Below are 26,593 nucleotides of genomic sequence, written 5' to 3'. Positions count from 1 at the left end.
CACCATGCACCAATGCATGTATGGCCCCTACCATCTCACCAATGCTTGTACATCCCATCAGTGCTGTACAACACAACCACATACCAATGCTGATACACCCCACCATACACTATGCCTGGACACCCCCAATCACCCACCAACACTCATTTGTACCTCACCTATCCCCTTTAAAACAACAACATTGAACCATCCTTCCCTGTCAGCACTCCTTCCCCAGGACCCTTTCACTGACTCCCCCACGCCTGTTCTACCTTCCACTCCTGTCATTGCGTTCCATGTATATCCTCTACGAGCGGTTACCAACCCTGGACTAGTAGGTGTCTCCTTGAGCACTCTGCTGTGTGCCCCTCCGCAGCTGAAGAAGATCGGTGGTGGGGGTTTCGGGGAGATTTACGAGGCCACAGACCTGCTGCTACGGGAAAATGTAGCCCTGAAGGTGGAGTCCGCCCAGCAGCCCAAGCAGGTACTCAAGATGGAGGTGGCCGTGCTCAAGAAGTTACAGGGTAAGGGGCTCAGCCATTCTGTTGTCTCAGCTCTCCCCACTCCATCCTCCCTCACGTGTACCCTTCCAAACTTCTCCCTCCTTCCATCCTGACCCCTTCCTTCCCTCCCTTTTTCCCATCCTTTACCCTCCCACCTCTGACCCTGACCCCTGCCCCATCTTTGCCCCAACCTAACCTCTCGCTGTCCCTCTCTCCCCAGCACCATCCCCCACCCCAATTCCTCCACACTCTTCCGCAACCCCCCTCCCTCCTTCTCTCTCTCCCAATAACCCCAACCCCCGCTCCCCCAGTGTGTGCCTGTACCTCCCAGTGATCCGTGCTGTGCTGTGTTGATGTGCAGGGAAGGACCACGTGTGCCGCTTCATCGGTTGTGGCCGGAATGAGAAGTTTAACTACGTGGTAATGCAGCTTCAGGTAATGACTCCCATCATCCCCACACCCCTTCACCAGACATCAGCCGGGACAACCTGTGCTGTACTGTGGGCTGGCCTCCCACCCTCACCCATGTACTTGTATGGGCTGAGCTCCGTGACGGGAGTCAGATCAGGCTGCGCCCAGCCAGGTTCTCAGAGAGCTGCTCAGCACCCACATCCTCAGCCCCAGATCCCCAGTCATCCATTGGGGAAACGGGCCCTTTGGCCTAGCTACTCCATGCTGACCAAGATTCCCAACTAGACCCATATCCATCTAAACCTTTCCATAAGACATAGAAGCAGAATTAGGCCATTTGGTCCATCGACTCTGTTCTGCCACTTAATCATGGCTGATTCTTTTCTCCCCTCCTCGGCCCCATTCCCCAGCCTTCTCCCCCTGACCATTGATGCCATGTCCAATCAAGAACCCGTCAAGCTCTGCCTTAAATATACCCAGTGACCTGGTCTCCACAGCTGCCTGTGGTAATAAATTCCATAAATTCACCACCCTCTGGCTAAAGAAATTTCTCCACATCTCTATTTTAAATGGACGCCCCTCTATTCTGAGGCTGGGCCCTCTTGTCCTAGACTTTTCCACCTTGGGAAACTTCCTTTTCGCATCTACTTGGTCTAGGCCTTCCAACATTTGAAAGATTTCAGTGAGATTCCCCTCATCCTTCTGAATTCCAGTGAGTACAGACTCAGAGCTATCAAATGTTCCTTGTATGCTAACCCTTTCATTCCTGGAATTGTCCTTGTGAACCTCCTCTAAACCCTTTCCAATGCCAGCACATCTTCTCTGAGATGAGAAGCCCAAAACTGTTCGCAGTACTCATGGTGAGGCCTCACCATTGCCTTATAAAGCCTCAGCATCACATCCCTGCTCTTGTATTCAAGACCTCCTCACCACTGACTCTATCTGCAAGTTAGCCTTCAGGGTGTGCTGCACAAGGACTACAAAGTCCCTTTGCATCTCAGATTTTTGGATTTTCTCCCCATTTAGAAAATGGTCTGCACACTTATTTCTACTTTCAAAGTGCATGACCATGAATTGTCCAACATTGTATTTCATTTGCCACTCCCTTGCCCATTTTCCTGATCTAAGTCCTTCTGCAGCCTACCTGTTTCCTCAACACTACCTTCCCCTCCACCAATCTTTGTATCATCTGCAAATTTGGCAACAGAGTCTTCTATTCCATCATCTAAATCATTTATATACAGCATAAAAAGAAGTCATCCCAACACCGACCCCTGTGGAACACCACAGGTTACTGGCAGCCACCCAGAAAAGGATCCTTTTATTCTCACTCGCTGCCTCCTACCAATCAGCCAATGCTCTTACCGTTTCAATAACTTTTCTGCAATACCATGGGCTCTTAACTTGGTAAGCAGCCTCGTGTGTGGCACCTTGTCAAAGGCCTTTTGAAAGTCCAAATATACAACATCCACTGCATCCCCTTTATCTATCCTACGTGTAATCTCCTCAAAGAATTCCAGTGGTTCATCAGGCAAGATTTCCCCTTCAGGAAACCATGCTGATCTTGTCCAGTGTCACCAGGTACTCCATAACCTCATGCTTAACAATTGACTCCAACATATTCGAAGCACTGAGGTCAGGCTAACTGGTCTATAATTTCCTTTCTGCTGCCTTAAAGAGTGGAGTGACATTTGCAGTTTTCTAGTTCTCTGGCACTATGCCAGAGTCAAATGATTTTTGAAAGATCATTACTAATTCCTCCAAAATCTACCTCTGCCTCTTTCAGAATCTTAGAGTGTAGTTCACCTGGTCCGGGTGACTTATGTACCCTTAGGTCTTTCAGCTTTTTGAGGATCTTCTCCCTCGTAGTGGTAACTGCTGTCACTTCTCTTCTCTCACACTCTTCAACATCCGGCATAACCTCATCCACAGGGAAAACTGATGCAGAATACTCATTTAGTTCATCTACCATCTCCATGGCCCCCATTATTATTTCTCCAGCTTCATTTTCTAGTGGTCCTATATCCACTTTTTACATACTTGAAAAAGCTTTCTCTATCCACTTTATTGTTTCCTAGCTTGCTTTCATGTTTCATATTTTCCCTCTTAATGATTCTTTTAGTTGCTCTCTGTAGGGTTTTAAAAGATCTTCATCCTTTGTCTTCCCACTAATTTTTGCTTTGTTTTATGCCCTGTCTTCTGTTTTGCATTAGCTTTGACTTCCCTTGGCAGCCACAGTTATACTATTTCCTCATTTGAGTATTTCTTTGTTTGTGGAATACATCTATCCTGACCTTCCTCATTTTTCCTAGAAACTCTCACCATTGCTGCTCTGCTGTCATCCCTGCCAGCATCTCCTTCCAATTTACTTTGGCCAACTCCTGTCTTGTACCACTGTAATTTCCTTTACTCCACTGAAATACTGCTACATTAGACTTTACTTTCTCCCCATCAAATTTCAAGTTGAACTTAAATCATATTGTGATCACTGCCCTTAGGGTTCTTTTACCTTAAGCTCCCTGATCACCTCCAGTTCATTACTTAACACTCAATCCAATATAGCTGATGCCCTAGAAGGCTCAAGGACAAACTGCCCTATAAAGCCATCTCGTTAGCTTTCCTGTCTATTTATGTGTGCAAGTACCTTTTAAGTGTTAATGTATCTGTCTCATCCACTTTCTCTGGCTACTAACAGCTGAACACACTGATGAGAGTGTTGCCTCTCAGATTCTTACTAAATCTTTCTCCTCTCATCTTAAGCCTATGCCATCTAGTTCTTAGTTCCCTAACCCTGGGAAAAAGACTGTTTCCAGTCACTCTCTCTCTGCCTGTCATGACTTTATATACCTTTTTAAGATCACCCTACAAGAAGTGTGTGAGTTCAATAAAGGATAAGTTTAGAGGGCACAAAGAGGAATGAGAGAGATCTGGTTGGCAAATTGAGGCAAAGTCCCAAGAGATTCTGTGGCTATATTAAGAGTAAAAAGGTGGTTGCGGAGGGAATAGGTCCCTTAAATATCAGCATGGCCATTTGCGTTGATCTCAAGGAAGTGGAAGAGATTTTTAATAAATATTTTGTTTTATGTTTTTTCTGTGGATAAAATGATAGAAGTAAAGGAAATGGCGGAAATGAATGGTGGTTTGGAACACATACCATTTAGCAGGACGGAGGCCCTAAATTGCATTAAGGTGGATAAATCCACAGGGCATAACCTGGTGCATTCTCAGATCTTGTAGGACGCTAGAGTCATAGGATGGCACAGCACAGAATTAGGCCCTATCACCCAACTGCTCCCTCCAAGCTATTCCCATTTACCAGCATTTTGCCTATAACTTTCTAAAACCATTCTGATCCTTGTACCTGTCCAACTGATATTAATAATTTGTAATGTATCAGCTTCAACCACTACCTCTGGCAGCTCATTCCACATAGATAGCATCCTTTTGTGTAAAAACATTGCCCCTTAAGTTTCAGATAAATCGTTCCCTTCTCACCTCGAACCAAGAGAAGAAATTATGGATGCGCGTACTTCCACAATTGATTCATCTCTGACCACAGGTGAGCTTTCAGATGATTGTAGATAGGCTAATGTGGACCCATTTTTCAAAAGGGATAGCAAAAACAAACCAGGGAACTACAGGACAGTCTGATGTTGATGGTGGGTAAATTGCTGGTTAGGATTCTGGGAGATCAACCAACATTTGGGGAGACACTGTCTGATTTGGGACAGTCAGCAAGGCTTTGTGTGTGGGAAGTTGTGTCTGCCAAATCTTTTGGAGTTCTTCAAGGATGTAACCAAGAGGGTAGTGGGTGCTGTCTGTATGGACCTGAGCAAGGCCTTTGACATGATCCCTCATGGCAGGCTAGTCTAAAAGGTGGGAAGGCTCAGTGATAAGAAGCAGAGGGTGATGGTTGAAGGTTGTTTTACAGATTGGAGGCTGTGTTTAATGATATGCCACAGGGGTTGATGCTGGGACCTTTATAATTTATAGAAACAGTGTGGATGTAAATGTACAAGGCATAGATAGTAAGTTTGCTGATGATACTAAAATAGGCAATGTTGTAGGCGGAGGAGGAGCTTGTGATAAATTACTGGGGGGGGATGGGCCGTTCCTGATCTTGTAATGGGGTAGATGGGGCTAACAAATAGCAAGTAGCTGTCAACCTAATAAATGTGAGGTGTTCACGTTTTTGGAAGATGAAATAAGGTAGGACTGTCTTGGAGTGCACATGCATAGTTTGCTGAAAGCAGCATCAAAGGTAGATAGGGTGGTCAAGAAGGCATTTGGTTTGTTGGCCCTCATCAGTCAAGGTATTGAGTATAGGAGTTGGAGTATATGTTGCAGTTACATAAGACGTTGGTGAGGCCATACTTGGAGTATTGTATACGGTTTTGATTGCCCTGATATTGGAGATATGTTTTAAAACCAGAAAGTGCAGAAAAGATTTACCAGGATATTGCTTGAACTTGAGGGCCTTAGCTACAAGGAAAGGTTGCATCGACTAGGATGGAGATATGTAAGATAATATGGGACACAAATAGAGTGAAAGGCAATAGTGTTTTTTCTCAGGGAGAGGGTGGTAAAAACAAGGCAGCATAGGTTTAAAATCTGTACTCAGTGCTCCTAATGATGAAGCCAGCGTACCAAAAGCTGCCTTCACCACCCTGTCTACCTATGGCACCACTTTCAGGGAACTGTGTACTTGGGAATTATTTACACTAGTCTTATTTAATTCTTCCCACACTTGCATCAGCTCCTCCCAGATTCTACCCTTTAGCCACCTACGCACAGATCCTTGGGATGTGGAGGAAACCCAAGTGGTCACAGGAAAAATGTGCAATCTCCACACAGACAATGCTGAAGGTCAGGATCAAACCTGGGTCTTCCGTCGAACATAGAGCAGTACACCACCAGAAAGGCCATTCAGCCCATGATATTGTAGCAACCTTGATGCCAAATTTTACCAAATAACCTCCTTTTGTGTATCATCCACATCTTTCCATTTCCTTCAGTGTCTATTTAAAAACCTCTGAAATGCACCCAGCTGCCTACTTCTATCACCACCCTGGTTCCCTATTCCAGGCACCCACTACTCTCTACATAACAAAAAAAAACTTGCTCCTCTCATTATCTTTAGCCCATCTAACTTTAAAAACATGTCTTTTAGTGTTTGGCATTTCTATCTGAGGAGATCTGACTGTCTACCCCATTAATGCCTCTCATAGCTTTAAAAACCTCAGCTGATGACACTCCAAGGAGAACAAGCTATGTTTGTCCAAGCTTTCCTTATAGTTCATACTGTCTAATCCAGACAGCATCCTAGTAAACCTCTTCATCCTCTCCACATCCTTTCTATAATGGAGCAATCAGAACAACATGCAGTACTCCAAGTGCAAATTAACTAAAGTTGCATATTGCTGCAATAAGACTTCCTCACTCTCATATTCAACACCCCTACCAGTAAAGGCAAGCGTTCATACACCACCTTTTCCACCTTATCTATTTGCACAGCCACTTTCAATGAACGATGCACTTGGACCCCGAGCTCCTTCTGAGAGATAAGAAGGCAGTGCCTCTACCTGCTCTGTTGCTTGGGTTTCCCATTCATTTTTTCTTCAGGATTTCTCTTTCCATCAGCAGTCAGTCCACCATGACTCTCCTGTCCCGCCAATACCCTTGCCCACAGCACACATCCTCCTGGGGCCTGGGCCAGGTCCCTGAAGATGCTAACTAGCTATACCTGGTGACCTTCTCTCAGTGACCTCACTACCTCTGTTACCTCGTGTGATACTCCTGCTAGCCGCTCCCTCCCCAGCACACCACCTTCCCCCTCCCCCTCACCCCCACCCTTCCCTCGCGAACACAGCAACTCCCTCCCTCCCTGACACACCTCCCCACCCCTCCCTCCCTGACACCTCCCCACCTGCCCTCCCTAACACACCTCCCCACCCTTCTCTCCCTAACACGCCACCCACACCCCTCCCTAACACACCTCTCCACCCCTCCCTCCCTAACACACCTCCCCACCCCTCCCTCCCTAACATGCCACCCACACCCCTCCCTAACACACCTCCCCACCCCTCCCTAACGCGCCACCCAAACCCCTCCCTAACAAGCCTCCCCCGCCCCTCCCTCCCTAACACGCCACCCACGCCCCTCCTCCCTAACACGCCTCCCTCACCCCTCCTCCCTAAACACGCCTCCCCACCCCACCCTTCCCGAACACACCTCCCCCACCCCTCCCTCCCGAACACACCTCCCCCACCCCTCCTCCCTAACACACCTCCCCACCGCACCCCTCCCTAACACACCTCCCCATCCCACCCCTCCTGAACACGCCTCCCCCACCCCTCCCTCCCGAACACACCTCCCCACCCCTCCCTCCCTAACATACCTCCCCATCCCTTCATCCCCATCACGGCCCCTCCCCCTCCCACAATACAGTACTTACCCTCCCTCCCCAGCGCAACACCTTACTGCCTCTCCTTCCCACCCCAACACAGAGCCCTCCCTGCCCCACACTAAAAAAGTCTGGACCTGTTCCTGTGTCTACGTGGAGGGAGTGGTGCAGTAGGGTTGTCGGGATGGGGGGGGGTGTTACCATGCAGATAAAGCCCCCCCCCCCACTTGGTTGCAATGTTGACACTTACTGTGTTCTCCAGGGCCGTAACCTTGCTGACCTGAGGCGCAGCCAGCCACGAGGTACCTTCACCATGAGCACCACCCTGCGCCTGGGCAAGCAGATTCTGCAGTCCATCGAGGCCATCCACTCTGTTGGCTTCCTGCACCGTGACATCAAACCGGTGAGTTGTGGGTGGAATGGGGGTAGCTGGTTGAGCAGAGGACCCATTGAGGTTGTGGCACTGGAGGTGGGGGTAGAGCATAGGTCCTATGTCTGTAGCAGCACTACTAAAGGGCATTGACAACCTGCACAGTGCACCCTGAGAGTGGTTTCAGTATGGAGTACGCTTTCTGAGGGGGTAGTTCATGTAGGGGAGTCTCACAACAGTGAAGAAGCATCTGAGTTTTCACTTGAGCACTGTCACTGTGTTAAGGGCTTAGAGTGGGCAGAATTTGTTAAGTGTGTCCAGGAAAGCTTTCTGCAACAATACACAGATGGCCCTCCTGAGAGGAGGCAACAGAGGACATCCTGTTGGGAAATGAGGCGGGGAAGTGATTGAAGTGTCAGTGCTGGAGCACTTTGGGACCAATGATTATAATTCTGTTTTAAAATATTTCTGATAAAAGATAAGACTGGTCCATAAGTTAAAATTTTAAAATGGGGTAAGGATAATTTTGATGGTATTAAGCAGGAACTTGCTAAGATTGATTGGGAGAGGATGTTTGTAGGTAAAAGGATGCCTACTAAATGGAAGTTTTTAAAAGTGAGATGGGTAGAGATCAGGATCAGCGTGTTCCTGTTAGAGTGAAGGGCAAGGCTGGCAGGATTAGGGAACTCTGGTTGATGAGGGATCAAACAAATCCCTTGAGTATGAGGGGTCTCGGAGTACATTAGCAAACCAGGAAGGCAAAAGGGTTATATGACAAATAGGGGTTTAAAAAACGAGAAGATTCCATTAAGTATATTAAAAGTAAAAGTGTAATTAATGAGATAATAGGTCCCCTTTAGAATCAGTGTAACTATCTATGTGTAGAACCACAGGAAATGGGCAAGTGTTAACAGAATACTTCTCATCTGTACTTACCATGGAGAAAGTCACAAAAGCTAGCAAGTTCAGGGGGGAGAATAGTGGTGGAATATAGCGGTATCTGAGGAGGTGTTGGCGTTTTTGAAGTGCACAGAAGTAGATTAATCCACTGGGCCTGACCAAGTGTATCCTGGAACATTGTGAGAAGTAAGGGAAGAGCTTGCTGGTGACATGACACTGCAGATACTCTAATCTGAAGCAAGAGAAAACAACTACAGGAGGAGCTCAATAGCTAAAGCGGCATTTGTGGAGGTAGAGGAGTTGTCAGTATCTTGTTCAGACCCTGCATCAACACTACAAGTTTCTAGTGCCCTGGTTAGGATTTTTGTAGCTTCATTAGCCACGAGGGAAGTACCATGAGACTAGAGGATGTTTAATGCTGTGCTTTTATTTAGGAAGGGCTGCATAGTCAAGCCAGGGAACTACAGGCTGGTGAGCCTAACATCAGTGGGAAAGTTACTGGAGGGGGTTCAGAAAGGTGGAATCTATCTGTACTTATAAAGGCAACAAGTAATTGGGAATCGTTAGCATGGCTTTATGCATGGGAAATCATGCCTCACATATGATTAAGTTTTTTCAATCAGTGGTCCAAGAGGATTGAGAAGGTAAATATTTGTCATGCATGGTGGATCACGTGGGATCCAGGATGCCAAGCTAGCAGTTTGAATACAAAATTAGCTTGACTGACAGAGTCCAACAGTGATGGTGGAGTGTTGTTTTACAACTGCAGGCCTGTGACCAGGGGTGTGCCATGGAAATCAGTGCTGACCCCACTGTTGTTGGACATGGTTAGTAATCCATAGAGTTGTACAGTATGTTTGCAAGTAACACCAACACTGGTATTGCAGTGGGCAGTGAACAAGGTTGTTTAATGGAGAGAATGCAGAGAAGATTCACCAGGATGTTGCCTGGATTGGATGACTTGGTTATGGAGAGAGATTGGATAGGCTAGGTTTGTTTTCCCTGGAGTGAAGGTGGCTGGTAGATTATGAGAGGCATAGATAAGGGTGAATATTCAAAATCTTTTCCTCATGGTATGGATATCAAAACCAAGAGGGTGTAAGTTTAAGGTGAGAGAAAGGTGACTAAAAAGAGACCTGAGAGCTAAGCTTTATTACACAAAAAGCGGTTGATAACTGCAACTCACTGCTGGAGGACACTGGAATTACTACATTTAAGAGGCATTTAGACAGATACTTAAATAGGCAAAGCAACTTAGAAAGATACAGTCCTAATGTGGGTAAATGGGGTTGATTTTGATGGGCAAAGGAGTTAGCATGGACTTGGTGAGCTGAAAGGCCTGTGTCTCTGCTGTATGAATTTGATTTTATGTATTGCCGATAAAAACTTGGTTTGTCTCAGCTGGAGGTTTGTCTCCATTTCTGGCCCACACTTTGGAAACTGTGGGGAGGCTTTGAATGTGTGCCTAAGAAATTTGCTAAGGTATTTCAGTGATGAGGGAATTAATTTCTGTAGACAGGTTCTCCCTGAAACCACTGCAGAGATTGAAACAGAAAACCCGTCCCAGTGGTGCAGAGGTTGGGAAGCAGGACAGATGGAGACCGGATGAGTGATGGTGGCAGTACAAGGGCCAAAAGTGATGGGAGGCAAACCCTTGGTTGGATTGGGAATGCACTGCTGGGAGGAGGAGTGGGGGCAGATTTGGTTATAGCATTTCAGGGGAAGCTGGGATGTGTCAGAGAAGGCAGTGTTTGCAGGGCTGTGGGCAGCAGTACCAACAGAATTGCTCACAGAGACAGGACAGCTTCAAAGAGCCAAATGGCTGTCTCCATTGTAACAGTGCTGTGGGACTGAGTGTTACCTGGGCTGCTGTAGAAGAGGTGGATATTGGTGCTGGGGAGGACAGTGACTGGGTAGACAGTGCGGCATGAGTTTCACTCTCCCTTTCACCCATCCCACAGTCAAACTTCGCAATGGGGCGTCTCCCCTCCACCTTTCGAAAGTGCTACATGCTGGATTTTGGCCTAGCACGCCAGTACACCAACACAAACGGAGAGGTTCGGCCGGTGAGTGACAGACAAAGCAATTACGTGAGTGTGAGATCTGTTCCCCAGTGAGGGTGTGCACCGCGTGCAGTGTGTGTGTCTGTGTGTCTGTCTGTCCGATCCCCCAGTGTGGGTCAGTGTGTGTGTGTGTCCCATCCCTCATTAAGGTCTGTGTGTGTGTGTCCTATCCCCCAGTGAGGGTTTGTGTGTGTGTGAGACCCATCCGCAGTGAGGATCTGTGTGTGTGTGAGACCCATCCCCCAGTGAAGTTCTGTGTGTGTAAGACCCATCCCCCAGTGAAGTTCAGTGTGTGTGTGTGAGAGAGAGAGAGACCCATCCGCCAGTGAGAGTCTATGTGTGTGTGAGACCCATCCCCTATTGAAGTTCAGTGTGTGTGTGTGTGTGTGTCTGAGAGAGAGAGATCCATCCGCAGTGAGGATCTGTGTGTGTGAGAGCCATCCCCCAGTGAAGTTCAGTGTGTGTGTGAGTGAGAGACCCATCCGCAGTGAGGATCTGTGTGTGTGAGACCCATCCCCCCCAGTGAAGTTCAGTGTGTGTGTGAGTGAGAGACCCATCCGCAGTGAGGATCTGTGTGTGTGAGACCCATCCCCCAGTGAAGTTCAGTGTGTGTGTGTGTGAGTGAGAGAGAGACCCCATCCCCCAGTGAGGGTCTGTGTGTGTGAGACCCATCCCCTAGTGAGGGTCTGTGTGTGTATGAGACCCATCCCCCAGTGAAGTTCAGTGTGTGTGAGAGAGAGAGACCCATCCGCAGTGAGGATCTGTGTGTGTGAGACCCATCCCCCAGTGAAGTTCTGTGTGTGTGTGTGTGTGTGTGTGTGTGTGTGTGTGTGTGTGAGAGACCCATCCCCCAGTGAGGGTGGGGGTGGGGGTGTGAGACCCTTCCCCTAGTGAAGTTCAGTGTGTGTGTGTGTGTGTGAGACCTATCCCCCAGTGAAGGTCAGTGTGTGTGTGTGAGAGACCCATCCCCCAGTGAGGGGAGGGGTAGGGGTGTGAGACCCTTCCCCTAGTGAAGGTCAGTGTGTGTGTATGAGAAACCCACCCCCCAGTGAAGGTCAATATGCAATGTGTGGGTGTGGATGTTACATCCCCTAACGTGGGTCAGTGTGTGTGGTGCGTGAACCCCCGGTGTCGGGATCCTCCACTGGACAGACAGTATGTTGATAGTGTGACTGTTACTCTCAGCTGGGACCGTTTGGTTGGGTTGAGTTTTGAGATGCTGAGAAAGGACAGAGGATGTCAGTGAGTGGGAGAAATGCTGGTGTCCTTTGAGTATTGATGGGGTTGAGCTTTGCGATGGTGAGAAAGGGCTGTGGGTGTCTGTAACTGAAAGAATGTTGGTGTCCTGGGACTGTTTGATGGAGTTGAGTTCTGAAGTGATAAGGAAGGGCAGTGCGTGTCTGCGACTGGAAGAATGTTGGTGTCCTGGGACAGCTGGTAATGTGTGAGAAATGGAGAAGGAAAACAATATGGATGTTGAGGTTTGGAGCCGTGCATTGCAGATTTGCAAGCATCCTTTGTGTGTGCGCCCAGAAACTCCAGTACTTTACTTCCCTGGCTGTTTGTTTCCCAGTGTGTAGGCAGAGGAGATGGTCAGTGTGGGACTGAGAAAGCTCCCCACGCGGACCTTCCTCCCATCACCCACAGGTGCTGAGGGACCATTCTGGGAGGCTCAGGTTAGAGGGTGGCTGTGCAGGTCTGGATGAAGGGAGTGGTGGTGAGCACGTATGAAGGTGATAGTAGGGTGCAGCTGAGACTGGTCACTGGTGTTCCTGTGACTGCAGCAGCTTCTGCTTACTGGCCTCAGGGCTCCACTTCCCTTTAGTTCACTAGTGCACTTTTTGTGTCTGTGTGACACCTCTCAGCAGCAGTGTTAACCCTGACCTTAGGCAGTGAAATGGGATCCTGAGAAAAGATTATGAAGCAATACCAGCAATCAAATTAGGAACAGGAGTCACCCCTCGCCCTTCCAGCCCCGTGAACCATTTAATGAGATGGCTTTGGTAACTTGGATGACGTTCCTCATCTGTCTGCTCATTCACTCCTTGATTATCAGGAACTCTTCTCCCTTGCTCTCACATTCACAGATTCTATCCAACCTTTCTTCTGAAGACCACTCAACCATTCCAGGTATCTCTTCACTAAACTGAACTGCTCCCAAAACATCTATATCCTTCCTTAAATATGATGGCTAACCCTATACACCGTCTTCCAGATGTGGTCTCAGCAGTGACTTCCCTAACTCATTCGTTACAAAGACACACTAAAGGCCTCCCTGAAGTCATTTGACATAGATACGACCTCCTGGGAAATGCTGGCACAAAACTGCCCTACCTGGCGCGGCCTCATCCAGAAGGGCTGTCAGGCTTACGAAGCAAGGCACATTGCTGAAGCACAACGTAAGCGCGAGCTGTGCAAGTCCAGATCCACCAGCACAACAACTGCAGTGCCTACACGCGTCTGCCCAACATGTGCCAGGACATTCCGTGCCCAAATTGGCCTGACCAGTTATCTTTGGACACCGCATCCAGTCTCAAAGTAACTAATGGTGTCGAGGTCTTCATCGTTGACGATGGACAAACCACTTTTGGACTCACTTCTTCTTACAGTAAAGATTCTCTTAGTTTTTCAGCTTGCTGGACTTTATGCAGCATAGAAAAGGACCCTTCAGTTCACCACGTCTATGCTGACCATCAAACTACTTTAATCCCACTTTCCTACATTAATTCCATATCTGCCTATACCCTGATCATTTGTATTCCAGTCTAGATGTCTCTTAAATGTTGTTACTGTCCCTGCCTCTACCACCTTCACTGGCAGCTCATTCCAGATATCAACTCAAGAAACATTCTCTTCAATTCTCTTTTAAACCTCCTCCTTGTCATCTTAAACCTGCACCTTCTAGTTGTAAACACCCCTATCATGGGATATAGACACTTCATATCTACCCTATCTGCACCTTGCTTAATTTTATATACCACTATTTTGTCATGTCACAGCTTCATTTATTCCCAATTATCTAATCTTTCTTGATAATTCAAGCCCTCCAATCCAGGCAACATAACGGCATAAGACACAGGAGCAGAATTGGGCCATTTGGCCCATCGAGTCATAGCCACCATTCAGTCATAGCTGATCCTTTTATGCCCTCCTCAGCCCCATTCTGTGGCCTTCTCCCCATAGCCTTTGATGCCGTGTCCACTCAAGAACCTATCAAGCTCCACCTTAAATACACCCAACATCCTGGCCTCCACAGCCACCTCTGGCAACAAGTTCCACAAAATCATCACCCTCTAGCTAAAGAAATTTCTCTGTATCTCTGTATTAAATGGACGCCCCTCTATCCTGAGGCTGTGCCCACTTGTCCTAGACTCCCTCACCTTGGGAAACATCCTTTCTACATCTACTCTGTCTAGGTCGTCCAACATTCAAAATGTTTCAAGAGATTCCCCCCCCCACTCCCCAAATCCTTCTAAATTCTCATGAATACAGACCCAGAGCCATCAAACGTTCCTTGTATGATAATCCTTTCATTCCTGGAATCTCCTTGTGAACCTCCTCTGAACCCTCTCCAATGCCAGTACATCTTTTCTTAGATGAAGAGCCCAAAACTACTCAAGGTGAGACCTCACCAGTGCCTTATAAAACCTCAGCTCTGCTCTTGTATTATTGAAATGAATGCTAACATTGCATTTGCCTTCCTCACCACTGACTCTACCTGCAAGTTAACCCTTAGGGTATTCTGCGTGAGGACTCCCAAATCCCTTTGCATCTCAGATTTTTGGATTTTCTCCCCATTTAGAAAATAGTCTGCACATTGATTTCTACTGGTAGTAGTGCATGATTATGCATTTTCCAACATCGTATTTCATTTGCCACTTTCTTGCCCATTCTCCTAATCTGTCTAAGTCCTTCTGTATCCTGTCTGTTTCCTTAACACTACCTGCCACCTCCATCAATCTTCGTATCAACTGCAAACTTAGCAACAAACCCATCTATTTCATCATCTAAATTATTGATATACAGCATAAAAAGAATTGGTCCCAACACTGACCCCTGTGGAACACCACTAGTCACTGGCAGCCAGCCAGACAAGGATCCTTTTATTCCCACTCACTACCTCCTACCAATCAGCCAGTGCTCTAACCATGTTAGTAACTTTCCTGTAATACCACGGGCTCTTAACTTGGTAAGCAGCCTCATGTGTGGCACCTTGTCAAAGGCCTTCTGAAAGTCCGAATAGACAACATCCACTGCATTCCTTTATCTGTCCTATATGTAATCTCCTCAAATAGTTCAAACAGGTTCGTCAGGCAAGAATTTTCTTTAAGGAAACCATGCTGACTTTGTTCTATCTTGTCCTGTGTCACCAAGTAGTCCTAATACAACTGGCTTAACAACTGACTCCATCTTCCCAACCACTGAGGTCAGGCTAACTGGTCTATAATTTCCTTTCTGCTGCCTTCCTCCTTTCTTAAAGAGTGGAGTGACATTTGCAATTTTCCAGTCCTCTGGCACCAAGCCAGAGCCCAGTGATTTTTGAAAGATCATTACTAATGCCTCCACAATCTCTACCGTTACCTCTTTCAGAATCCTAGGCTGCAGTTCATCTGGTCCGGGTGACTAATGTACCCTTAGGTCTTTCAGCTTTTTGAGCACCTTCTCCCTTGTAATAGTAACTGAACTCACTTCTCTTCCCTGGCACCCTTCAACATCTGTCACACTGCTAGCGCCTTTCATAGAGAAGACTGATGCAAAATACTCAGTTCATCTGCCATCTCCTTGACCCCAGTTATTATTTCTCTGGCCTCATTTTCTAGCGGTCCTATATCCACTGTCATCTCTCTTTTATTTTTTTACTATCCACTTTGATACTGTTTGCTAACTTGCTTTCATATTTATTCTTTTCCCTTTTGATTCTTTCAGTTGCTCTCTGTAAGTTTTTAAAAGCTTCCCTATCCTCTATCTTCCCATTAATTTTTGCTTTGTTGCATGCCCTCTCTTTTGCTTTTACATTAGCTTTGACTTCCCTTGTCAGCCATGGTTGTACTATTTTACGATTTGATTATTTTTTCATTTTTGGAATACACCTATTCTGCACCTTCCTCATCTTTCCTAGAAACTCATGCCATTGCTGCTCTGCTGTCGTCCCTGCCAGTATCTTGAAGTTATCTTGAAGCTGTAACTGAGCCCCTTATCTAAGCTTTCTGTCTTTATTTCCTTCTCAGAATTCCCTTGAGTCCATCTGGGAGAATTGGCTCATGGCAGCCACATCAGCCCTTCCTCCTGCCCCTTGTCAAGGACTGCACTCAGTCCCGTTGACTGTCACTGAATACCATGTACAGTCCTTTGTAAAGAGGAACACTAGAAGTAGTAATTGGCTATTCTCCCTCTTGTTCCTATCCCACCATCCAATCATGCTATCGGAGATCTTTCACCTTGTTCTCAGTTTCCTGCATCAACCCCATATCCTTCAATCCCCTTCCACTGAACGTTGAAAGCATTCAGTGGCTGAACCTCCACACCAAGAATTTCACACCTACAAATGAAGGAGCTTCTTCTCATGTCAATCATTCAACAGTTGACATCTTAATCTAAGATGGGGTCCCCTCCCCTACCAGACTTTTCGTTCAGAGGAAACAATCTCCCCACATCCATCCAGCCTGTCAAGCCCTGGGAGAATATTGTATTGCAAAGAGATGTCCCCTGATTCTGCTGGGCTGTTGCACACTGCTGTGGAGTGCTTGTTAAAGTCAACAGGTCTTTTACAGTGCCCTTGCACTTTGGGAGGGGGGTGCATCAGGGGTGCCCCATGTTTATGTGGAGCCATTCCTGTGCCTTTTCCTTAAGAGTTTGACGGATATGGTTCCATGTGAACCAGATGTAAAAGCCATCCTTCCAGCTTACACCAATGATGTCCTCCTCCCAACCACTGACTCTGTTGACTTGCAGATGATGCAAGACTGCCAGCAGATCTTCTTGGCACATCCTCTGCAAGAGTCAACTGGGAAAAGTGTACTGCTCTTTTGATGGGTGGACTGCTTGCTGGAGGGGTTAAGACCCTTTGCATGGAGCACCACGCTCCTCTATCTGAGTCTATCTGAACTCCACTGAGGAGGCTTGGCTGGTGAGCTAGCAGGACTTGGAGAGGAAAGTCTTTGCCTGGCTGAGACATTGGTTGGGCCTACTTCATGCAATTTAATATTTTGTAATAAAAAAGGGCAATATCGTGGGAGAGGCAGTACTGCGGGAGTGCTGCATTGTTAAATGAAGGCTCCCTGTATGAAATGGAACAGGGAACTACTGCATTCATAATAAGGACAAAAAAGCTGGAAAAGTTCAGTGGGTCAGGAAAGAGAAGCAAAGATAAATAGAAAAGTCCTGTCAAAAGGGGTTAGATCTGAAACTCTGCTTCTCTTTCCACGGATGCTGCCTGACTAGCTGAGTGCTTTCAGCCTTTGGTTACTTAAATTTGCAGGATCTGTGGGGTTGTTCTAAGCCACAGTGCGTGTATGCATTTTCGTGTGCAAGGGACTATGTGTGCATGCAAGGTGTGGATGGGTGTGTGTGTGTTTGTTGAGAATATTGTGAAAGAGTGCTGCCAGGAGAGGTAGTAACCTGTTGCAGGGCCCCCTCTCCCAGCTGCTGGATGTGTGTCCCGCTGCCTCTGTGCACAATCCTCTCATTAATTTTGCTGCTTGTTCTGTTTTGTTTCTCCTTTTTGTTTTACAGTTTCTGTTGGATTACTCATGCTTATATTCCTTGAAGTCTTAGTTTGATGGTCAGATCTCCCATTCCCTGCATGTGTCCAAGGTTGTGCAGTGAGCTGTGAGTTTCCATCAGCCTCGCACTGAATTTCAGTTCTTTCACTATGTTTTAATAGACGGGGATCTCCCAGAGACCCAGAGGCAGCCTCAGCATTTCAGGTAACCTCAGCTGTGCTGTATAATGTGCAGGTTACACTCAGACAACAGGAAGATCTTAGCACAATACATAGAGCTGGGTGCAGTCAAAACACAGGTGAATCTCAGCAAGAGAAATGCTACAGAATAGAGCAAAAGAGGATGGCTGCAGTCAGGATACAGGTGGAACATGAAGGAAGGGAAGGGTGAGAGATGGAGGAGAGTGGAGTGGAGAATATACAGGCAGAAAGTGGAGGTTGCAGTCAGTTACAGATGGGACACGGCAGTTGGATCAGAAAGGTACAAGAGTGTTCCTTGGGTTACAGGTGGATTATTGAAGGGAGGATTGGGAGTTGGGTTACAGGTGAGAGGGTGAGGCGTTGGCAGTGTACAGGTCAGTGATGCGGCGGTTGGCTTCTACAGGTGGAGAAGCAGAAGGGTGAGGTCACAGGTAGGAGTAGGGGAGTGGGTGGAGTCACAGTTTTGACTGACAGTCATTACTGATTTCAGAAGGATGTGGACTGTGGGGGAGGGATGGATGTAGTTAGCGTAGGTGGGTCCAGAGTTGATGGGTGGGTCCTGCTGTGGGTGGAGCCAGTAGCTACATACGGATGGGACAAGTGGCCAGAGTTTGTGGGGTAGGTCTGGGTGGAACACCAGTATAGTCCAGAAACAGGCCCTTCACCCTTCAAGTCTGTGCTGAACACAATGTCAAATTATAATAAATCTCTTCTGCCAGTACATGATCTGTATCTCTCCATTTCCTGTACATTCATGTACCTGCCTAACAGCCTCTTAAATGCCTCTACCATGTCTGTCTCCACCACCAAGCTTAGTGGTCCATTCTAGGTATCCACTATTCTGCATAAAAGCTGCTTCACACATTTCCTTTGAACGTGTCTCAAACCTATGTCCTCTTGACATTTGACGTTTCCACCCTGGGGAAACGACTCTGATTGTCTATCCTAAATATGCCACTCATAATTTTATAAATTTTTTCAGGTCTCCCCTCAGCCTCCAGTACTCCAGAGAAAACAATCCTCATCTGTCCAATACCTCCTTACAGCACATGCTCTCTAATCTAGGTAGCACCCTGGTGAACCCTCTTCGAAGCTTCCACATCCTTCCTGTAATGTGGCGACTAGAGCTGCATACAATACTCAAATTGTGACCAGGCCAAAGATTTATAAAGTTGCAACATGGCTTCCCAGCTTTTAGATTTGGGAGCCCAGCTGATGGAGGCATGTATGCCAAATACCTTATTTACCTCTCTATCTCCCTGTGTTGCCACTTTCAGGGAACTATGGACTTGCACCCTCGGATCCCTCTATGCATAAAATGTTCTGTACATAAAAGGTCCTGTCATTTACTATGTACTTTTATCTTGTATTTGACTTCTCAGAGTTCAATACCTCACACTTAACCGGGTTAAGCTCCATCTGCCACTCTGCACACATTTCCAACTGGTCTCAATTCTGTTGAATCCTTTAACAATCTTCCTCACTATCCCCAACTCCACCGTTTTTCCTGCCATTTTCTAACTTACTGATCAGCTTACCTATATCTTCACCTAAATCATATCCTTACACGATAAACAATAAATGTCCCAGCACTGATCCTTGCGGAATACCACTGATCACAAATCTCCAGTCAGAATAACCCCTCCACCACTGCCATCTGGCTTCTATGACTAAGCCAATTTTAAACCCAATCTACTGAGCTTCCATGAATCCCATGTGGCTTAATCTTCTGGATCTGCTTACCATGAGGGACTTTGTGGAAAGGCTTACTGAAATCTATATACATGCCATTCATTCATTGCCCTACCATCATCAATCATCTCCATCACCTCTTCAAAAAAACTCAGTCACGTTTGCAGGTTATGGCCTGCCCTGGACAAAGTCATGCTGACTATCTTTGATGGGTTTATACTTTTCCAAAGGTGAGTATATCATATCCTTAAGAATACTCTCCAGTAATTTCCCTACCTCTGATGTAAGGCTCACCAGCCTGTAATTTCCTGGCTTTTCTCTACTGTCCTCCTTAAACAGAGAAAAAACACATTGGCTACTGTAGTCTGTGGGATAGAAAAATCTCCATCAAGGTCCCAGTAATCTCTTCTCTTGTCTCTCTCAATAATCTGGGATGGATCCTATCAGGCCTGGGGACTCCCCACCGTAATGCTCTTCAAGATTCTCACACCATCATCTTGTTATGCCCGAGAATATAAGCATACCCCTTTCTAATCTCACTATCCTCCATGTACTTCTCTGCAAAGTGCGTATTTACAACCTCACCCAAATCCCTCTTGCACTTGAATGGTCCTATCTTCTCCCAAGTTACCCCATGCACATATATACTTAAAGTACCTATATCAACAGGCCTTTAAGAAATATAATGGAAAGAACTTAAACAGGAAATCTGGAAAGCTGAAGAGGCTATGGCACCCTCTGTGCCCTGGGGTGTGGCCAGTTGCCAGTGGTAGGGTGGTACAAGTTTTCAATCCAACTGGTCCATGATATTTAAGACAAAGTTTATCTGCCTGCAGACACTTCTCACAGGAGGAGCAATCAGTCTATATGACTGTCCCTTTTAACAACCAGTGAAATCAGGAAATGGGAAAGGAACCTTTCCTCATCTCTCTTTGTCGATGCTCTCCCACCGTTCACCAAAACCACACTTTAATCTCCAGGCTGCCCTTTTCAAAATGGCCACTACACTCAAGCCCACTCTCTTTTACTCGGTGCTGGATTTCATGGTGAGTTAACACTCAGCTCCTCACAGCGATTTCTTCCCCTCTCACAGTAAGCACAGTTTGCCGGGCTCAGGGTGAGGCCAGTTGCCACGGTTGCCAGTGGTTGGGTGGTACCAGTTCTCAGGCTGGGGTTCGGTGGGCTTGGTCAGGGTCAGGAGCTGGTGGTTGGGGTGGGTCATTTGGGATCTCATGTCATCACTAAGCAGGGTCAGGAGTGATGGTTCAGGCAGGATCTGGGTGGGAATTGGGATTGGGGGCTGAGATTGGAGTCGAGGTTTTTGTCACGATAGGTTATGCGGGTTTGATCAAGGTCAAGGTCTCAGCCAAGAAGAGATCAAGAGTCAGGGTGAGAATTGGGTCTGGACTTCTGGTGGAAGTTTGCTTGGGGTAGTATCAAGGGTCAGTGAATATTGGTTGGCTGCAGACGGAGGTCCCTGTCCCTTTGTTTCATTTATAATTTGACCCTCCCCCCCCGCCCCACGCTTTGTCCTGACGTAGCGGCTGATGACTGAACCTGGGGTTGGGGAAATGGGCAGGACGGGGTGTCACAGTGGGTATGACCATATCGAGGGGAGGGGAACATGGCTTGTCACTGTTTCAGCTCTTAGAGTACTGAGGGGTTCCACCAGGCAGGGGAATGTGGGCAGACACAGACCCTGGAGACAAACAGTGTCCCTGGGGACGGGCAGACGGACACTGATGCCAGGGACAGACGGTGACCCTGGGGATGGGGAGACGGACACTGACGCCAGGGACAGACGGTGACCCTGGGGACGGGCAGGCGGACGCTGAGGCCAGGGACAGACGGTGATCCTGGGGACGGGCAGGCGGACGCTGAGGCCAGGGACAGACGGTGTCCTTGGGGACGGGCAGGCGGACAGTGAGGCCAGGGACAGACGGTGACCCTGGGGACGAGCAGACGGACGCTGAGGCCAGGGACAGACGGTGTCCCTGGGGATGGGCAGATGGACACTGACGCCAGGGACAGACGGTGACCCTGGGGACGGGGAGATGGACGCTGACGCCAGGGACAGACGGTGACCCTGGGCACGCGCAGACAAACACTGACCCCAGGGACAGATAAACTGACACTGATCTTGGGGTGTCTGACCCTAGGGATGGACAGACAATGGATGAACACTGATTATGGGGAAGGGGACAGACGGGTGGGATTATTTGACCCCAGGGTGAGGGTGGACCAACCATTCGCACACTGATCCCTCTGTTCTTTGTTGCAGCCCCGTGCCGTGGCTGGATTCCGAGGGACGGTTCGTTACGCATCTGTCAATGCTCACAAAAACCGGGTAAGGCAGGGACGAGGTGTAGGTTGCCAGAGCTGGGGACCTGGTTCAATGGGGCGATATTCTGGGATTGCAGGGTCAATAATGCAAGGTTCGGAGATGGTGTGGAGTTCATTAGGTCACTAGTCTGAGCATCAGGGGTTGAAGCCTTACTGGTGTGAGCTCCCAGGGTCATGCTGTTGACAGTGCCAGTGTTGGGGAGTGCCAGTGTGACGTTTTATGTATGTGGGGCCGATGGGGCAAGGGGCAGTCGGGGATCTAGTGGTGGGTGGGTGGTCAATGGGTCCTGCTTCTTCTCCCTTTGACCCTAATCCTCCCTCTGTCCTTTTTCACCAGGAGATGGGCCGACACGATGACCTTTGGTCCTTGTTCTACATGCTGGTGGAGTTTGCCGTTGGTCAGCTACCCTGGAGAAAAATCAAGGACAAGGTACCCTCACCCATCCCTGTCTGTGGCTGTGTTCTCTCCTGCACCTCTCCAATAATGGGTAATGGGGGAACCTACCCTTGACAGAGGGCACCAAGAAATGGGCATTTACCTTGGCAAGTCAATAGTCACCCAGGTGGTGATGTCCGGGACTGTCCTGACCTACCCTGGGGTAGGGCTTTGGTCTCAGGGTGGAGCTGCTGGCCAGGGTGGCATTTAATGCCCTTCTTTCCCTGCCTGGGCGAGGGTAAGGTTGAGCCATGTTGTTGAACTGCTGCAGTTCATCCGGAGAAGGTGCTCCCATAGTGCAGGTGGGGAGGGAATCACTCATTGACAGTGAAGGTACAGTGAGATATTTCCCAGTGAAATGGTGTGGCACTGGAAGGGAACCTGCAGGTCATGGTGTGTCCCTATATCCTGTACCCTTGTCTGGGTTTGAGGGGTTCTGTCAGAGTTGCCCGGGTCAGTAAGTGCAGTGTATTTTGGAGGTGGTGCACACCGCAGTCGCTGTGTACTGGTGGTGTGGAGAGGGACTGTTTGGGAAGGCAGAGGGAAGGGGTGTTTTGGGGAAGTGATTGAGCAGTTGTTTTGTCCTGGATGGTGTTGCATTACAGAGTTGTTGGAGCCACACTCACCCAGGCCGGTGAGGAGTGTCAGACACACTTGCTCCTTGTAGATAGGAGAAAGAGGTGAGTCTGCACACGTGTCAGTGCGTGGTGTTGAGGTCACTTGTCAGGATCGGGGTGTGCTTGTGGTGGGATCAGGCGGAGCACGTGCAAGGGTGGGGTTAGGAGACGTGCCCAGGCTAGAGTGGGAGTGTGTCTTTGCTGGAGGTGCTGAGACTTGCCCCCTGACTGTCCACAGGAACAGGTCGGGCTGATTAAGGAGAAGTATGACCATCGGATGCTGTTGAAGCACATGCCCTCAGAATTCCATCTGTTCCTCGACCACGTCTCCACTTTGGATTACTTCACCAAACCAGATTATCAGGTACCTGAGCAAATCCTTGGGGGTGGCTCCCCCACCCACTGTGGCTGTCTGACAGCTGCACGCTGTAGGTGCTGGCTGCTGCAGTGGAATGTCGGGGCAACCCGCGGCTCCAGCTCCCCCTCCGGGAGATGAGTAAAGAAAGACACATCCTGGAGCCTGCTCCACCATTCAACATCAGCTGTGCTCATCACCCACATTCAGTCCGTTGTTCTGGCACTCTCCCCATATCCCTGACCTAAGAACCGTATCCAACTCCTCCTGGAATACATTTCATGATTTGACTTCAAAGGCTAACTTCACTACTGTGTGGGTGCAGTGCTTTCTCCCTGCCTCAGTCACATATGGTTTGCTCCATACCCCCAGACAGTGAGCCGGCCCTGGACTTCCTTCCTGCACCTACTCTCACCAATCCTACAGATCCCTCGGGAGCAGCGGGGTGATCCCTCAGGGGTACGGGGAGATCTCTCGGACGTATGGGACCTGTCTTTGGCTCCTGATCTGACGCTCCTGCCTTCCCCGGCAGCTGATTATGTCGGTACTGGAGAGCAGCACCAAGGAGCGCTGCATCACGGAGAACGAGGCCTTCGACTGGGAGAAGGGAGGGACCGACGCTCTGCTATCCACCAGCACCCCTACCCAAGCTCAGCTGCATACCAAACAGACCGCTGCTATGTTCGGGTCAGTCCTTCATTTAATCAGGCTGTCAGGGTTGGAGTGGGTGGAGGGTTCAAATCGGAGATTGGGTATGAGGTCGCGAGGATCAAGACGTGGAGGTTATGGGGGAGGTGCGGTGCAGGGTACTCTGTGCACAGGAGCCCCTGGGTAAGGGTCATCCATGGCACAAGAGCAGGGTCTGTGGGTCAAGGCCTGCTGGATCATGGTGGGTCCCCGTTCAAAGATCAAAAGGTTGTAGAAGGTGTGACCACTGGTTTGGGGAAGGGGTCCCTGAGTCACAATGAGGGTTGGGTGGGTCTCTGGGCCAGGGCGGTCCATGGGTTGGGGTAACAGCTGTGTGTCTGTGTTGCAGAGTGATCAATGTAACTCCAGTGCCTGGGGACGTACAGCGGGAGAACACAGATGATGTCCTGCAGGACGAGCACCTCAGTGACCAGGAGAATGCACCAGCCATGATCCCTGGCAGGCCCACCGACCTCTCCGGGGCACCTCCCAATCTGGCCCTAGAAACGGACGCTTGGGATGAGACCGACATCAATCGCAACAAACTACGGATCAGCATGAGCAAGGTCAGGGGTCAGAGGTTCACTGGTCAGTGATCACCACATGGGGTCAAGCAGCTGGGAGAGAGAGGTTACCAAGGGATGGTGTAAGAGAACTGGATTAAAATCATTGGGGATAGAACCTCTCTCCCTCTCCCACCCCACCCCATCTTCCAGCCCCCCACATCTCCCGCTTGCCCCCACGTCTCCCACTTCCCCCCACGCCTCCCACTTCCCCCACGCCTCCCACTTCCCCCACGCCTCCCGCTTCCCCCCACGTCTCCCGCTTCCCCCCACGTCTCCCGCTTCCCCCCACGTCCCCCGCTTCCCCCCCATATCTCCCACTTCCCCTCCTCCCACGTCTCCCTCTCCCCCCTCATCTCTCTCTCTCTACTTCTCTACAGACGCAGTGTGTGCTGGAGGACGAGCCCAGTCGTATTCCGTGCCCCAGCTCCCCTGTCCGAGGGGCTGCTGACAGCAGCCAGACTGCCCTGCGGTATCGTCGTGTCAACAGTCCTGAATCTGACCGGCTCTCCACCACTGATGCCCGTGGCGAGGCTCCGGACAAACGGTGAGTTTGTGGTCAGCTCCCCTCAACCCCACTGACCAAGAGTCAGCTACCCTGGACCCTCCGAAACTCCCTCAACATGGGCCAAGAATCCTCTGCACCATCCGTACCTGACCCCCCCCCCCCCCCGGAACACACCCTCCCCACTCCCCACTGACAGAGGACACTCCAAACCACACTCACTGGGCACCACCCTCATCGTCCAGTCCATCAGGCCCCTCCCTTTTGACTTCCTCCCTCCCACTGAAATCCCCCGCCGCCACCCCCAGCTGGCCCAGGGAAACACCAAACCTCAACCCACCATTTACCCTTGGACCCCATCATTTCTCCCACCACCCACTGGATGTGACTGTTCAGCCCTCACCAAACCGTGACTCACTCCAGACTCCCCATATGGGCTGGGTGAAGAGGCGGTGAGGGAATGCTAGAGTGTAGGGGAGGCGGACTTCTGGGAGTATGTTGCTGTTGTTGCGTTGACAGCTGCTGACTGCTCCAGGACTGCAGCTTCTGGCAGGCACGCCTGAGGGTCTGTGTCCTAGCTGTGGGTCTAGGGCTCCAAGGCAAGAGATGCCTTCCCACATCTGACCTGTTACTTGTCCTGCAAGCCCCAAGTGGAGTTGCTGGGGGTCCCTGTCCCGCTGTGGTCCATGTACCTTGTTGGGTCTGTTGATCACCGTCTCATCTCTGGGGTCTTGGGGTCCCTGCCCCATTGCTGGGGAAAGCTGGTCTCTGTCCCACTGGGGGTCCATGTCCCATGTGCGGGTCTGGGGATTGCTGTCCCATCACTCGGGACTGGGGCTGAAGGTGTTATCCCAGGCTGACCCAGTGTTATTGTTTCCCAGGTCCCGGGCGGATCTCCTGGGCTCCCCATCCCGCCAGGCCCAGGTGGTGCTGCTCAGCTCGGGGCAGGAGCAGGCAGGAGCCGAGAGGCCGGTCAGCGGACGACTGGAGGTCTCTGCCTCAGCGGAGCAGGAGGCTCTGAGTACTGCCTTCCGGTCAGTGCCGCTGGCCGAGGAGGAAGACTTCGACAGCAAGGAGTGGGTGATCATCGATAAGACTGAGCTGAAGGACTTCCAGCCGGGCGTGGAGGCCAGCTCTTCTGGTACTACCGATGAGGAGCCCGAGGAACTGCGGCCCCTGGAGGGGGCAGAAGCTGCCCATCCCAGGGTCCTAGAGGAGGAGGGCAGCAGGAGGACAGCCCACTGCCCCTCCACCTCAGAGAGTGGGAGGGAGCTACGAGCCAGCAGTCCCGGCCGCTCACCACTCCACCACTCACAGCCGGGTCTGCACACCGCACGCCGTGAGTCAGAACTCTCCACCTCCGAACACCAGGTAGGTATTCGCACCAACACCCACAACCACAAACCCCCCCCAAAACTCACTGAGGGTTAGAACTCTCTACCTCCGAGTACCAGGTAGGTAGCCACATCCCCACCCACATCCACAAACACCACTCATAACCCCACCACGAGTCCGAGCTCTTCCCCCCAGTACCAGGTAGGTAGCTGCATCCCCACCCACATCCACAAACACCACTCATAACCCCACCACGAGTCCGAGCTCTTCCCCCCAGTACCAGGTAGGTACCTGAACCCGCACCCATAGCCGTAGCATGACAGGAACCTCCCACCGACAGGTGGATACACCTCACCACAGACCACCTGAGGCAGGGCAGGCAGCACCCTGACTAGCTGGCCAGCCCCAATTCCCATCAACTCTCTCCCATATTCAGGGTGTAAATCGCCCCCATCAGGGGCAATTTACAGCCCCCAATTAACCCACCAACCTCATGTTTCTTTGGGATG

General features: G+C 49.5%; 1 protein-coding gene across 7 annotated transcripts in view; it reads left to right on the top strand.

The window, feature by feature from the left end:
• Positions 1–26,593, top strand: part of LOC140191622 (tau-tubulin kinase 1-like) — a 70,138-nt gene that overhangs the window by 16,494 nt on the left and 27,051 nt on the right. For 4 of the 7 annotated variants that reach the window (XM_072249192.1, XM_072249217.1, XM_072249201.1 and 1 more), the window contains 11 exons: positions 356–503; positions 844–917; positions 7,559–7,699; positions 10,528–10,632; positions 21,525–21,590; positions 21,924–22,016; positions 22,878–23,003; positions 23,527–23,681; positions 24,031–24,247; positions 24,625–24,791; positions 25,631–26,120. In XM_072249192.1, the coding sequence (XP_072105293.1) occupies positions 356–503; positions 844–917; positions 7,559–7,699; positions 10,528–10,632; positions 21,525–21,590; positions 21,924–22,016; positions 22,878–23,003; positions 23,527–23,681; positions 24,031–24,247; positions 24,625–24,791; positions 25,631–26,120 (1,782 nt within the window). Of the gene's footprint in view, positions 1–355; positions 504–843; positions 918–4,368; positions 4,453–7,558; positions 7,700–10,527; positions 10,633–17,424; positions 17,458–21,524; positions 21,591–21,923; positions 22,017–22,877; positions 23,004–23,526; positions 23,682–24,030; positions 24,248–24,624; positions 24,792–25,630; positions 26,121–26,593 lie in introns of those variants that run through there. The other 3 variants (XM_072249234.1, XM_072249225.1, XM_072249243.1) reach the window with 3 other exon arrangements.

The sequence above is a fragment of the Mobula birostris genome, chromosome 2 (genome assembly GCF_030028105.1).
Source record: "Mobula birostris isolate sMobBir1 chromosome 2, sMobBir1.hap1, whole genome shotgun sequence".
Lineage (NCBI taxonomy): Eukaryota > Metazoa > Chordata > Chondrichthyes > Myliobatiformes > Myliobatidae > Mobula > Mobula birostris.
Note: the sequence above shows the minus strand (reverse complement) of the source record. Positions and strands in the feature narration are given on the sequence as shown.